The following is a 15,413-nucleotide window of genomic DNA, read 5'->3' on the forward strand; positions in this document are numbered from 1 at the left end:
AATTGTAATCTCTTGAGAAAGTAATTAATAAAAAAAAATATCTAATGGAGGCACCACATGATTTGAACTGTTTATTAAATTATGCAAATTTATTGCTGCACTTCATTGAAACTTATTTCATTAGAGATATATTTCTCATTCAATTAATTCAGTTCTGACTTTGTGGCAAGTCAAAAATACATAAAAACTCAAAGTGCCTTCATTAAAAATTCTACAATACATAAAACATCAAAAACAATTAAAACAGTTCAAAAAAAATTTTACGATTACAATTACAGTTTGTACGCAAAAACAAGAAATTCGGAGAACGGTCAAGAAGACAAAATTTCGGTGCACAAAATTTAAATTTAATTTTGGTGCCACTGGGAAAAAAGACACTTAAGTTATGGCACCAAATGACTTAATTCATTATTCTACTAAGCATTTCAAACGTAAACAAATGGTGGCCTCGTTAGACCTGGCGTCATTTAAACTTTTAAATTGTTTATAATTCTACAACTATTACATGCAGATTAAATAAAGACATAAAAACCTTAAATGGAACATAAGAACAACTTAATTCAATCACTTGCACAAAATGCACAATTGACTAACGTAACTAGTTAATTAACATAACCTCCAAATTCATCTTGTGACGTGTGAAAAATGTAGATCTCCCGAAACTTTTAAGTTTCTGGAGAACAGAGATTGAGAAATTTTGTAATAAAGATAACCATTTCCCTGAAAAATGGAAAACATTAAGTAAAAGCGTTCAACAGTATCTGTATTAAAGTTGTCACAGCACTGGGTTGAAGATTAAGGAATCTCACACATAAGAAAAGAAAAAAAAAAAAAAAAATTGCAGAATTTTATTAATTGCCTGAGGCTGAAGTATGTCTTTCGAAAAGACAGATTTAAGAAAGCAGACGTGATGCCTTAACGAAAGTATAAGTAATCCGTAACAAATCTCTCCTAAAAACTAGGAAAGATATGTATGAGTTAAATGGCATGTAATCAGTAAAAATTCGAACACGAAGATTATAGGTAGTGGTAGATCAGATAGACAGACTTTCGCGTTGTAGAATCTTAATAGAAATCTATATAGTACTCAAAAATATAGGAAATAATTTATTTAGAAAATGTCGCTAAATGCGATTATTGATGAAGATTTGCGCAATTTATTTTTACTATAATTACACGTATGAAAAAATTTAAAAAAATATTAATACTTTGTAGAACTTTAATTAACCAGTTATTATGATTTCGGTCTTTACTATAACTTATTATTTCCATATTTCTCACGAAAATGCAAATTAGTTCTGAGTATTTAAGCTGAGGTATTTAGATTTGAGACAGAGAGTTCTCTAGGCTTGCGCACTACGTGTAGACGCTATCTGCTCTAGTTAAAAGTAAATTAATCGGCTTTGCGTTTCTCTCGTCGCTGATACTTTAAACCTGATATGTCGGTAAATTTATCAAGCCAGCTTAAAACTTGGTACTTAATTGTGTAGTCTTAGTTTACAGCTCAATATTTAAATTTATCGATTGTTCTTATTTTAGTTTGTGTTACCAATAGCTGTGGTAGTTTGTAAGTACTGCCTTTATGTTCAAAGTCATGTTTAAATAAAAAAGTTGTTTTTATAACCTTCCTAAAACTTTGCCATCTTGTGCATGATACAACTATTTTTTACAATTGCTGGTGATTTTTGCTTGGGAAAATATCTGAAGTAATTCATTAAACATTTCGTGGTAAGGGGTAAAAAGTGTTTCAATAACTCTTTCAATTTCTTTCTTCATTTGGGCCAATATCCATAGCAAAATCACACAGTTTCAGCGTCTTTTTTTAAATATTCGTTTAACTTCTTGTACGCTAAAGATCTTTATCTTCTTCCCTATTACTTTCACCATCGGCTAGTGTTTATCGAGTTCTTCACTTGCCTCATCAAGATAGTCATTCTTCATTAATTCGTTGAATTTTCCTTTTTTCATATCTGAATTTGAATAACCGTTTGCTGCTTATTGCTGTTGCTATTTGTACGATTTCCTCGACTTCATTTTCAATTGCTTGAAATCCTTTAAAATTGTGTAAACTTTCTGATAGCGTTGATGCCGGTAAACATTTATTGTTCATGAATTTACTTGTTGCCATGTTAGTTTAATTTTTTCTATGCAGTGTCGAATTGCTTCCAAAATGCAATTAGTGTGTCTCGCTAAACGTGCCTGACGTAAGAAACTTTGAATGCTTTATTATTCCTTGATTCTCTGGTAGCAATAAAACCGCTACATTTGAATGAAATGTTGTGAGGACTTCAATATCGAATCCTGGAGCATTATCGAGAATTAAGAGGAATTTAAAGCTCAGGTTTCACTATTTTAAATAATGTTTGCCTTCTTTAATGGATCATTTATCAAAGCAGTCATTAAAAAGGACTGCCACAACGCGGTCGACTCTCCAAAGCATAGCACGTATAATTGAAATTCTCGCGTTGGACAAATTGAATCTAGACAATTAAGAAACGCGTATATGCAAAATCGGGTTGCACGACTTAGGTTTTGGCAAAAGTTTTCCATACTACGATCGATACGATATTTTCAAATCAAAGTATAAGAAATGATGTGTTTATGAGCATGTATAGTTATAATTGTTCATTGTATGAGAGATATAACAAAAATGAGTAGTGTTTGTAATTAACATTGAGCCATAAATTTATAAATAAATTAGATTCATTTATAAATGGTCAACCGGAACTTGATAGTTTAGTTAAGGCTTGTTTTTATTTCGCCAGTTCCATGTCTAATTATTTGTTTGTCTCATCGACTTTTTATTGTTTTTCATTTCTTGACTTAAGTTGAGTTTCTGAGACACTAATCTCTCCTTTGCTTCAGACCTTTCGCTGCGGGTTACCTACCCGTTGGTTTAATGTGAAAAACCTACATGTTTTGCTTCTGAAAAAGACACCCTCGAAATCAACTGAGATTTATTCAAAATCTTTGTTATGTTGTATCTTCATCCAATTATGTTAGTATATTTATGTACAAGTTAATTAATGTATTGGTAGATTAGGTCCGTAATGAAACTTTTTTTTAACTGAAATATTTTAATTTAGTAAGGTTACATTATACGAACAGCTACTTTATTAAAACCAATTAAAAAATAAAATACGAATCTAAAAAATATTTTAGAGAATTATAGACCGAATTTGTAAAATACATTTTAAGCAGCCTGTATCTTAAATATCACTATTAAATGAAATTAGTTAAAGGAGTGATTAAATTTTAAAAACATATTAAGAATTTCAACACAGATATTATAGCAATGAAAAAAATTGACTTACAAATATAGGCCGGTGTTGTTGTCTTTATAAAAAGCGAAGGCTGTGTAGTTACTTCTTCTGAAAAGGAAAATAATTTATTTCTTAAAAGTTTATGAAATTTATCAACAAAAATGAAAAATATTAGGAAACAGTTCTTACAAACAATAAAGCTTTTGAAAATGTTTCTGAAAAAAAGAAATAATAATACATTTTCCGGAAATTTATTTTAAATCATAAAGCAAAAGAGAAAATATAACAATAATTTATTAGACAGTAGAAATGGTCTATGCATTCGCAGACTGATTCAAAAGATATATTCACTTTTCCTGAGCGAGAGAATAATGATTCTGCAAAACGGAACGGTGGCTTTGTTAGAGAGATCCACCAAGAGTTTATGTTGGAAGAGTTCGAGGAAAGCTTGATTTCTCTTGTTAAAAGAAAAGAAAAGCTTCTCCTCTTATATTTAAAGTGAGTTTAACTTAAATATTTGTCAAAATTTTTGAATAGTTTCTGTTTCAAAATATTTTTGTTATTTTGTTAATTCTATGTAGAAAAGGCACATTAGAAAATCTAAAAATTATAGCTGAAGAAAATATGTCCAGCAGTTAGCGGTTGGATTGCTTCGATTCTCTTCTTCCCATTGCTCATTCGATTCATTTCGCTATTTGACCCATTCTCGAACAATATAATTGAGTTACTTCCCTTTGGGGACCATATTCGTCAAGGGCAATGTTAATGAGTGGTGAGTCGTAAACAATTACTTTTTCCAGAATGCCGGCCTAGATATGTAACTGTCAAAGCAGGACAAATTTATCCACTCACTAGAGATTATAAAGTCAAAGGCGTGAAACATTAGTATGATTTTCACATTAGTTCCAAGCACAAGATATAATACAAAAAATATCCATGATAGGATTTCTAAAATAACTAATAATTTATATCATTACATTGGCATCGGTTTCGATACAAGGAAGTAGCAGAATAAGTAAGAACTTGCATTACGTCTTGGTTAAGTGCTTTCTTCTTCTGTAACCAATATGTCAACCAGTTTTCCTTAGAATATTTTCAATGAAAGCGTGATTTCTTTTAGAGAGACAAACCTTGTGCGTTTTATTTTTAAACACAAAAATTTTAATATTGTCAGATTGAAAGGGAGATACCAGGAGCGTGTGGATTTGATTACAGCACAGCACACAAGCGCTATCTACCCAGGAGAAGGTATGCCTTTACAAATGGAAGAAATCAGGAAACGCCCATGCAACCAGCACGTTCCGCTGAAAGAGCTTGGGAATGAAATGTCAGCAATTAGACTCTGGTCCAAATATAAAGTAACGACAGACATCTCATGTTGTGACCAGCGTGACGTATATATAAACTGATGTAAAATCATACGAACTGGTTTCAAGCATGCAAAAGTATTGTAAGCCTTTCTCAATTACCTTAATGTTTTTAATCTAACCGATGATTCCGAGCTTAATTCTGTCCACTGGTATTGCTTCTTGGTTAAAGAAGGTGAAGGTAGCTGGTATTACTATCCGATTACTGAATGTGAACGCCTGACGTTATCAATATTTGGTAAGTGTAGAGAGTTGTGTTTACCATCCGATGCAGACAGTGTTGTGGTTCCGTGTAGATTTGTTTAAATTGCAAGTCAACCAACATATTATAGATTGAATAGCGAGTCTCTGTCAACAAGGAGCTGTATTCAATGTTTTGTATTATTTCAGTTGTAAATTCCATAAGTTGTAAGAAATAAAATGTTTTACGTTAGCCTTTACCTATTGAGCTGTATTAATATTCACAGTAAGAAGTACAGAGAGGTAATAACTGTCCCAACCAGCTGTGTAACTCCTAAGGCCAGTTGTTAACTGTAACAAGTAGTTCAGTTAAGTAGTTAGCTGTTATATGAGTTCTGAAAACTCTTATTTTTCAACCCCTCCAGTAAAAAATGGCAGCTATTATTCATTACATAAGTCTTTTATGAAAGTTATTATTCTGCTTTATGAACACCATTTTAAAGAGAAAGGAATTTAGCAAAGAATAAGAAATTAATTGAAAATTACGTTTCTACGTCAGCATTTTTTTAAAGCAAGCATAAACTAAAGCCACCCAGAAGGTATAGTACTTAGTAATGCTGATTACCGTACCGAAAGATCCGGTTTCGGATCCCGGAGCAAGCATGGATGTTATGGATGTTTGTAAATGCATAGTGCCTATGCGGCATGGAGGCACTAAAAGTATACTGCGAGTAGAAGGTCCTTCTCAAGCGGATTTGTGCCAGGCAAGAGGGTTTGAAACCCTAAAGCCCGTCCCTTGGAGTGCTTTCCCTCAAAACTGGAGCGGAACTGAGTAAAATCGCGCTAAATGGTGCTCAAGACTCAGGCCAACGACAGAGCAATCTTTCATTCCTTGCTATAATTAAATTCGTGGGCTGTTTCTGATTAGGTTAGCTACAACAAATAATTTTAGAAACTGAATAAGGTAAGGAAAATGGGCACACTATAGTAGCTTGGAGTATTGGAAAGATTCTAAATTAAATTAGCCAGAAAGCATGAAAAATACCCGGGATTCCATAATCTTAGCAGTAAATGCAAAACATGATAATTTAATGAGTATAGAAGCAAACTGTACAAAACTTAGTGATAGTGTTTATTATGCCGCTTGTAACTAAAAAACACGCCGACAAAAATTCAGGGTATTTAAATTTTGTGATATCAACGGGAATTAGGACATACAAATTAAATAAAAAAATTTCTCAACACCACGAACAATCACCCGAATAACATTAAAAGCCTGACAACATTGTCTCATGCGGTTTACGGTGTTGTCACTGAGTTGCATGGGTATCAATGCCCTTTGATAATGTAAAACACTTCTAAGCCAATATAAGGTTTTCGAAGCGAGATGGAGGCCAGTAATACATTTTTCAAGGGAGTCTCGACCATGCTCATTGAGAATAAGCTTAGGAAAGCATACTGACTATACCATTTGATTCATAGTTTCTTCTTCAAGAAACTGGTGCACAAGGCGAGCAGTGGGAAGGCGAACATTATCTGCTTCCAAAGTGAAGGTATCACCAACTGCAGCAGTATACGGACGAACAATAGGATCCAGTTTGTTGTCTCTGTATCTCTGAGAATTGAGGATTTTATGTGGCAGCACATACAGGTCTTTGCGCCATCTAAAGATACACCTCCCCATATAAAAACACTATCTCCTACGTAGGTAACCTTGTCGCATATTGTAGAAAGAAGATACAGAGTCTTTGCTTTGCTCCATATGTAAACACACAGAGAATAATTCTGTACATTAAACTTGGCTCATCAGTGAACAGAACTGACCACTACTGATTTTCAGTCCAATTTACACGACAAATTCAAATGCTTTTTACGGTGGCGGGAGGTAAGCGAGACATACATTGCCTTTCGCTTAGCATATGCATCTCATGAAACATTTCGCATATTGTCATGCCTAATACTGTAGCAGAAATAAGCGCGGATCGAAGGTGAGATGGAGTTTTAGTCCTTCTGGAATAGCAGTAAGTCGCTAATACAAATAATCTGCAAAAGTGGTAACTCTTGGCCTACCTTCGGTAGATTTTTGAAAGGTTAAACCAGTAGTTAGAAATTGGTTCCACAAATGGCTAACTTAGGTATGGTCGACATTTAACTATTTTGCAGTGTCAGCCTGTCTTTAACTGCTTTCGCTGGCATATGGTTCTGTAACGCAGTCATGCTGGCAATGCCCCCTCGACCTTATTTTGTACTTTTTGGATTACTCGAAATTGTTAAATATATCGTCATTCATAGAGTAAAAATTCCTTTCTAAAGAGCTGGTTTTAAGCTATATCATATTTATATAAAGCGTTGGCAACAGCACTCTTTTGCTTAATGCTACGCCGATGCAGTATGTTTTTATTTGTAATATTTCCGAATTTCAAGGATTTCAAACTATTATTATCCGATTTATCACGATTTTTCAATTTTCGGCGAAATTTTTAGAAACCTGTGTAAACCATCACCACTTGGTTAAAATTTTTCTTTCATAGAATATTTTATGTATCATGATTAATTTGTATTTTCAAGAAATGTAATATTTGGATGATACTACAAAGTTAAATGATAACGCAAATTTAGGAAATTTTTCCCTGACTAATGATATAAGGAATTAAATGATAGCAATTTGTATCTCCACAAAATTTATGAATGTGTTCCTGTTGGGAATTACCACTTTCCTGCAATAAAATCGCCGAACGTTGGCAGTTCGGATTGGAGCTCTAATTCCTTCGAAAGAGCTGCGTGTATGGGCAGTTTCGCTGTGTTTCCGGAGTATAAGATATATAACAGCCATTTTTTCTTAGACAGTCGTCCAACGACACAATCCTTCTCTAAATCATACAGCGCTCGAGTGCTTTGCCATAACGAATTAAACAATAACATATATTTGGCTAGGAAATAGATTTTTTAGCTCTTTATTCATCGGTAAAGCCAAGAAACTCACAGACTAATCTTCCAAGACTTACTTACGTAATTTGTTTATTATAACTAAAATATAAATTACCCTTATATGACAAAATGCTAGCAATTTAATAGCATGTGACTTTGAGTATTATAATGAAAGATAGTGGTTTCAATAGTACTTCAAATGGCAATTAAAAATAGGTAATGAATTCCAGCTTTTAATACATCTGCTTAACGAAACCAAGTTCAAACTTCTCATCTTTGGCGATAAGGCTATAAATTTGTACAGTGTTCTATAAGGTATATCTCCAGCCTTCTTAGCATGCCTTCGTAGTGTAGTGGTCAGCAAGTTGGGTGCGTATTCTATAGGTCCGGGGTTCAATTCCCGGCGAAGGCGTTGCTCATTTTTCACATCTCTTGCTTCCAAAAAATACCTAATGTTTCTACAGTTCGACTGGTGCATCAGAATTGCTGCAATTTTGCTATTTAACCTTTTCTTCCCTATCAATCCAATCCTATTCCGTAGTATCTGATTTCAAGTAATTATAATTCGATTTTTATATCATAGAATTTCCCAACTATTAAATTAAAACTAGACAATAACATTGAAGACAGTCAATCATCCTATTTGGTGACTTAAATTCCTCATTTTAAGAATTAAATTTATTATTGAGATAAAATTAAAACATTGTTCATCTATATTTTATATTTTTTTCTCATTCTTATTTCACCAGCACTCATTTATCTGTGATCTTGCATCTGCATTCTGCACTGTCTGAAGATAGATCAATTCGTATAAATAAGGTGCGGTTGCTGCAATTTGTTATCTAACCTTTTCTTCACAATCAATCCAACTCCTTTCCCTAGTTGGTTATTTAATTATAGTTGGGTACTTTGTGAAAAACAACTGCTAAAATTATTTCTTAATTTAACTTGAATCAAAGATTTCACAATCGTGATTCTTTTTTTTTTTTTTTTTGATGATCACTACGTGATTTGGAAATTGGAAATAGTAACCGTAGTGTAAGACATTTAAAACGCCGAGAGGATTGGAATTGTTTAGAAGGTAGGTTACATTGACATGTTCACAAGAAAATAATGTAGATCCTGTCATTCTAGACTTGAATTAGCATTGTGGATATAACTAATATTATTATTTGCACATTTAATTTTACATGCACATCCCTTATTTATTTCCGTCAGGTAAATCCAATGAAGGTTGCCTTAAAATCAGTTTGCTTTGTTGAAATATTCTGTGTTTCTTATTCAGTGGTTGTATCTGCAGCGCAAAATACCTGCAGTCAATAATGCAACACGTAAACAACGTAACAAGTTAACGCGTAAATATTTAATAATAGTTGATTTTTCAAGTATTTTTTATAATATTTCATAAATAAATATTGTTACGAAACATTTCTTCGCGAATTGAAATAAAATTAAGAAATCCTAATAAACTCAAGCTAATAAAAGTAAATGAAATTCAAATAAATTATTATATATTAAGTTCTATTATCGCTGTTTTAGCATAAAATAAATTCAGAAACATTTCGAGACAAACTGACAATTTATCACGTTCGATGGTATTAGTGAAACATAAATTAGAAATCATAAAATGAGGCTTATATTAAATTAAGTTTGTTTTTACGAATATATAACAGTTTAAGTAGGTTTTATTTTGATGATATTCAATAGATAAATATTTCCGCGAAAACCGTTTCTTTCGTGAATTTACATGAATTTAAGGTATTTTAATAATAAACGCAAGATAATAAAATTTCATGAAATTCGAATAAATTATATTGTGTGATATTGTCACTATTTTAGTATAAAATAAATTCAGATTCATTTTGTGGCAAATGTATAACTTATTACTTTTATTCTTTGTAATATAAAATTACTTGAAAATCATAAAATGATCTAAAGCCATTATTTTTAAGGGACATGGATCTTATATTTGAAAAGGAAAAATTTGAAAAAAAATCTCATTCGTTTATCACTTAAATTATTTTCCATATATTTAAATAAAGCACGTATTCAGTTAGAATATTCTAATAGCTTTGCATATGAATTCTATGATTTTTAACTGATTTTTAGTCTTTTTAATGACATATATCTCCTTTCTAAATGCACCATTTCATAACTTTGCTTTTCAGGTTTTCTCAATAGGTAGCCATAAATGCTATCCATATATATTATTTTACGGTATCTGATTCACTGGGCCTGAAAATGATTTTTAATTGATGATTGGGTATAACCTATTGTTTTATCATGCATTCATTAAACAAGATCGCTTATCTCATTCTTTGTTTACTATAGATTATTTATTATAAAGCACCTGTCTGGCTTAGGAATGTTGCTTTTATCAAAAGAAAACAACCTGCATTTGCGTTACATAGAAATAAAAATTAATAATAGCCAATTTATCAACAGCGTTAATATAATCCTGATGTAACGTTACATTTCAAATCTGTAAATCCAATCAGCCATTAGCTAGCTCAGTTTTCTAAGCTCCATAACGTTGCGTATAATGCTGTATATTATCATAACATGTATATTATTATTTCTCCCAAAATAATGTGGAAACCGCTGTGCATAATATTCTGCATAATTGTTTTTATTTTGATTTATCTTTAATGAAATAGGAATTCTTTTATGCTTAACTTAGTTTTAACACTTTGGCACTTTTGCTTTAATTCATTATTGATCTAGCAAAACGGCAGAAACTTACCACAAGAACAAAGGTATCTAATCTTGTAGTCTTGACATCTTCCATCCGGTTGGTTTCGGTTAAGACAGATAAATCCTTTGTTCAAGTCACATACTAATTTTTCCTCTTTAGTTTCGGTATAATCTATATCGGACTTAACTTCTCTGCATTCAATAGCTATTATCGAACCCTAAAGAATTTGAATATATTTATTCAATACATAATGATAGTCTTGATATAGCATATTTTTCTTATGTATACAAAGCCAAATAGCACTAATGGAAATACTTATGACATTTGAATAGATCTTTAGATGCGGTGTAGAACTTATGCTTACATTTATTATTTTCTTACATTCAGTCCTTCTTGTTATTCCAACAACTTCCGAAGAAATATTTTATATATAAATATATAAGTAAAGCATTTTGTGCACAGACACATCATGCTATTTTTCAAGAAACAAAGCAAAAAGGAAGCATCTGAGAATTTTTTCGCCAACTTTTATTGGTCAACTTATACACTAGACTCTTGGCAGTTCAGACGGTAATAACCACAGTTTATGACAGGAAGACATTTTCAAAACTAAATTAAATATTTATCTTTTCTCGAGGGCTTTGAAGATGCTTTTTTTTATCTTTTACCTTAAGGCGCTGGGCTATTATTTCCTCTCAAGAAGAATAGTGATTCACTATAGTAGGAGTAGTGGTTAACTTTTGAAAAGAAAGCATTTTGAAAACTCCCAAAATATTTAGCCGATTAAGAAATTTAAAGGCAGACTAAAGTTTTGTTCATAAATAAAATTTCTGATTTTACCTTAAAGTTAGATATTTTCAGTTTATTCGGAAGATCCTTACTTTAAAATTACATTTAAAACCAGATAATGAAAACTGTGCAAGTAATAGTATGGTCACGTTTTCGTAGAAAGCATATGCTATTATTCATATATTTAGAGTTTATATTCTTTATGAAAATATTCGAAAATTCGAAATTCGAAAGCGAAATGAAATTGCATGTTTGGAAATACAGTCCGTAGATAAGTCGTCGAGGTATAAAAGGACCATATCTTTTCCAGCGTATGACTACTCTAGTCTACTGCAGGGAGAAACTCCAGTCTTAACTGCTTCTAATTGCTAGTCTTTCCAGGAAAAATAGAAGTTCCCCAAGGTAAGAACAAAACTTCTAGGAGGTCTCCAAAGGGTCTCAGCGTCTAGACAAGGCCAATTAGTCCGACGTCCATAGTCGCAAAATAAGAGTTAACTGTTGACGAAGAGTTAAACGAAGCCGAGTCGAAACCAGATGATACTAGAAACAGCCCTCGAATTCCGCGAACGGGCTGGCTGCATGGGCGTTTTCGTGGTTTTCCCCATGTGTAACGTGTATACGAGCCAGTTCCCCTTTGAAAGTTCTCCACGAAGGCATCCCTCCCTTAAGGCAGATAGCCCTCGAGTGCTTTGCCGTAATCTAATAAAACCAAACCAAACCAAACTACAAACAGCCCAGCCAAAAGTCTCTAGATAATTCATTAATTGTCAAGCAAATTCCGTTCCCCGAACTTCCAGTGGGGCCTACGGACAGAGAGCATAATTGCCTCTCCCCCCGCCTTACAACTGCAAGAAGAATAACTCACTGAAGACGACACAACATAAAGTGACCCGTACCAAAGCCGTCTGAAATAGCCGCCTGTTATCTCCAGTGGGCTTTGTCCGTACTCAAAATTCTTCTTCACTTATCACAAAAAAAAACAGGCTACCGTAAAACTAGATTTTCGACCCCTTTAGAGACCGTTAGAGACCGTTAAATTTCCTCTTTTTCACTCAAAAGGATAAAACTGCGCACGCGCAAGTATTCAAAACCCGGACCCAAACTGGATACTTTTATCGCCAAGACAGTGACCATTTGTCGTAGGTGAAATATTAACCTTCGACCTCTCGTCAAGTACTCCTGTCACTTAGCACCAAGACAAAAAAATTTCTTTCTAGAATGTTCTAAGGATAATGAGTCAGACCCTAGTAGAATGACGCAGCGAAATTCGCTCTTTTTCCTGAATCTTTTCACAAGGAACGAAGCTTTCTTGGCTAAGTTTAAATAAAGAGAAAAATATCATTGAAGCATTGGTTTTTCCCAAAATATAAGAATTTAGATAACCAAATATTAAGACATTAAATTAATAATCCAAGGATTTAAATAAAATTCTGATTTTTCTTAAATAATAAAAAATAATTAACTTAATTCAGATATCATCAACACAATAAAACTCTGTTTCGAGAATAAAAGTATTAAATAGAATTGTGCTTTTGTATCTGACTGTATATTTGTTAAATTCTATTTCCTTACATGACCCTACAAAATGCTGAGAAAGATGTTTATATCATGAAGTTGTGTCCCTACGTTCATTTCACTGCATAAGAAATTAACATTTAGAGAAACATATCATGTCGTACACAGAATCAAAAAAAAAATTCTGTTTTGAATAATGCATCACACATTACATATATATATACTGCATATTTGTTAAATTATCTATCCTTACATGATCTTACAAAATGTTGAAGAAGATGTTTATATCACGAAATTGTTTCCCTGTGTTCATTTCACTGCATGAGAAATTAACATTTGGTCCGAGAGAAACATATCATATTGCACACAGAAACAAAATAAAACATCCTGTTTTGAATATTGCATCACACATTACATATAAACATTCATATGTTATCGATTTCCAAAATTACATCCCGTCTAGACGTATTTCATGTAAGTCATATATTGCATAGTTTCGCTAAAAACTTAGACTGCAGTAAAATTTAGCATGGATTATTTAAATTGAAGACAGGCATTTTAAAAAAAGGCCCTAAAATTCTTAAATGAAATGTATCTTATGCTGCTTCACTAGTAACCAGTGTATGAGCGCAATTCAATAAGTGAATGAAAGAGAAGAATAAGTGAATGAAAGAGTGAGTACGAATAAAGCTAAGAGGTAAGCTAACTTAGAAATAACAGAACGCATTTTCAAATGGTACGTTGTATAATAATAATTCGAATACTCTTAAATATTACTTTTGAGAATTTCATTCTAATAGAGAATATAAATCATTTCTCATCAAAGTTACTTCATGCAAATATTTCTACACTTTCAAACTATAAATTTTCACATAAATTTGAAGTTTCTCTACAATCTAAAAATATAAAATGTTTCGATAGTAGTAAAACGTTAAAGTAATAATGCAGGCAGAGAAAACAACTTACATGGAGGAAATTACAATAGAGAAAATTACATAGAAAAATTACATAAAAAAATCATAATACAAATTACGTTACATTACAATAAAGAAAATCGCTAATTAAGAAATATATTTAACTTTAAAACAGGAGAGTTTTGGGAATGTTCGTTCCATGTTAATCATCCCTGACTTTTTCTGAAATAACATACAAATACTTTTATATTTCAATTCTACGGCTCAAATTATGCCTAAATATTAAATTTTGTAAAATTTGGTTCGTAATTTACGGAGAAATTCAAAAATTTATCTTGGCGAAATTTTTCAGTTTGTGCCAAGAATAATTCACTTTGCAAACTTCTTAATATATGGCAACCTATTTTTCTGTCCCTGCCATTGCGCAGGAGTGGGAAAGAACCTAGGAGTGGGAAAGATTTAAAGAATCGTTCCTTTCTTTTACATTGTGCATGAGCGGGAAAAAAGTCTCATCGTTCCAACTTTCAAATAATTTTAACAAAGTGACTAAACCACATTTGATATAATTATCGCTTTCAACAAATATGTCAAATTTCAAAACGGGCCAATATATAAATTTACGTATATCTTCAGAAATTTTGAATACAAAACTAAATTTTTGCAGGTATACTTAGAAATTTTTATTCAAAATCTTTTTGAAAAAATTTACAAATATTATTTAAAATACAAATTTAAAAAATAAATCATAAACAGTAGGCGAATATTATTTGGAATGAACCTGAATTTCGAAATACGAAAGAAAAAATCAAAGAAGTTTAATGAAAAAAGAAATATTAATAAATATACACCAAACTCACATAATTATTGAGGAGCTGCAATTTTGAGAGCTAATTTTTTAGAAACTACTCGTGCGAGTTTTACAAAACTTGGCAGTTTGGCGTAATTTGAGTGGTAGACCTGAAATATGGAAAAACATGGCATGCCCTTTCAGAAAAAGTCCGATTTTGTGTTTAGAAGTATGCTATATATAAATCTAATACATATCCTAAGTCGCGCTTTCTAGAGATAAAAACGCAAGTTTAATTTCGTCAATCGGCCCAGTAGAACGGGAGATATAGAACTTTTCCCCCTTTTTTGCGCAGTGTACCAAAGGAAGAACATGGAGCGCTATGCGAAACGGTAGCCTGCAGACATGCATTTATTGTAATGCTGAGGGTAATGGACGAATCGCTGCACACGTTTATCGAGAACGCTCTCCGACAGTCATCAACCATACCACAATTTGCTCGCAAGTCTGCATCAAAATTTGTGCGGCTACGGGTCATTAAGAAGTGCACCCATTTTGGACTGGGTGTTCATAGCCATTTGAACACATCATAGCCGAATCAATGGACTGGGCGTGGTTTTCTGTTTCTTGCCCCCCCCCACACTCACCAGATTTATCGGGCTTTGATTTCTTTTTGTGGGAAGCCATCAAAAGTTCGTGTATCACGATCCTGTTGTATCTGAAATGGATCTTGTGGCAAGACTCGGCTAAGCGGCTGCTACAAACAAAGAAACTTCTGGTGTGTTTGAACATGTCCGGAAATATGTTTGAACATGTCCGGAAATATGTTTGAACATGTCCTTGGATGTCAGGCATGTTTGTTTGGCGTTTGATGATGCAAACTTTGAGCATCTGTTGTAACAGTCAAGCTATCATACACCATTTGTATTCATGTCCAATAAATGTTTCAAATTAATCACTCTTGTTTCTTTTCCC

The 15,413-nt window shown here is 32.6% G+C and overlaps 1 protein-coding gene across 3 annotated transcripts in view; it reads right to left on the minus strand.

Moving 5' to 3' along the window:
• The window catches only part of LOC118189478 (hemocytin-like), a 728,690-nt gene that overhangs the window by 328,367 nt on the left and 384,910 nt on the right, over positions 1-15,413 (minus strand). For all 3 annotated transcript variants that reach the window (XM_085820839.1, XM_085820840.1, XM_085820838.1), the window contains exons 45-46: positions 10,482-10,650; positions 3,315-3,371 (exon numbers count right to left, since the gene is read on the minus strand). In XM_085820839.1, the coding sequence (XP_085676965.1) occupies positions 3,315-3,371; positions 10,482-10,650 (226 nt within the window). The remainder of the gene's footprint in view (positions 1-3,314; positions 3,372-10,481; positions 10,651-15,413) is intronic.

The sequence above is a fragment of the Stegodyphus dumicola genome, chromosome 7 (genome assembly GCF_044657685.1).
Source record: "Stegodyphus dumicola isolate Sdum_Otavi_A_Nest chromosome 7, ASM4465768v1".
Classification (NCBI taxonomy): domain Eukaryota; kingdom Metazoa; phylum Arthropoda; class Arachnida; order Araneae; family Eresidae; genus Stegodyphus; species Stegodyphus dumicola.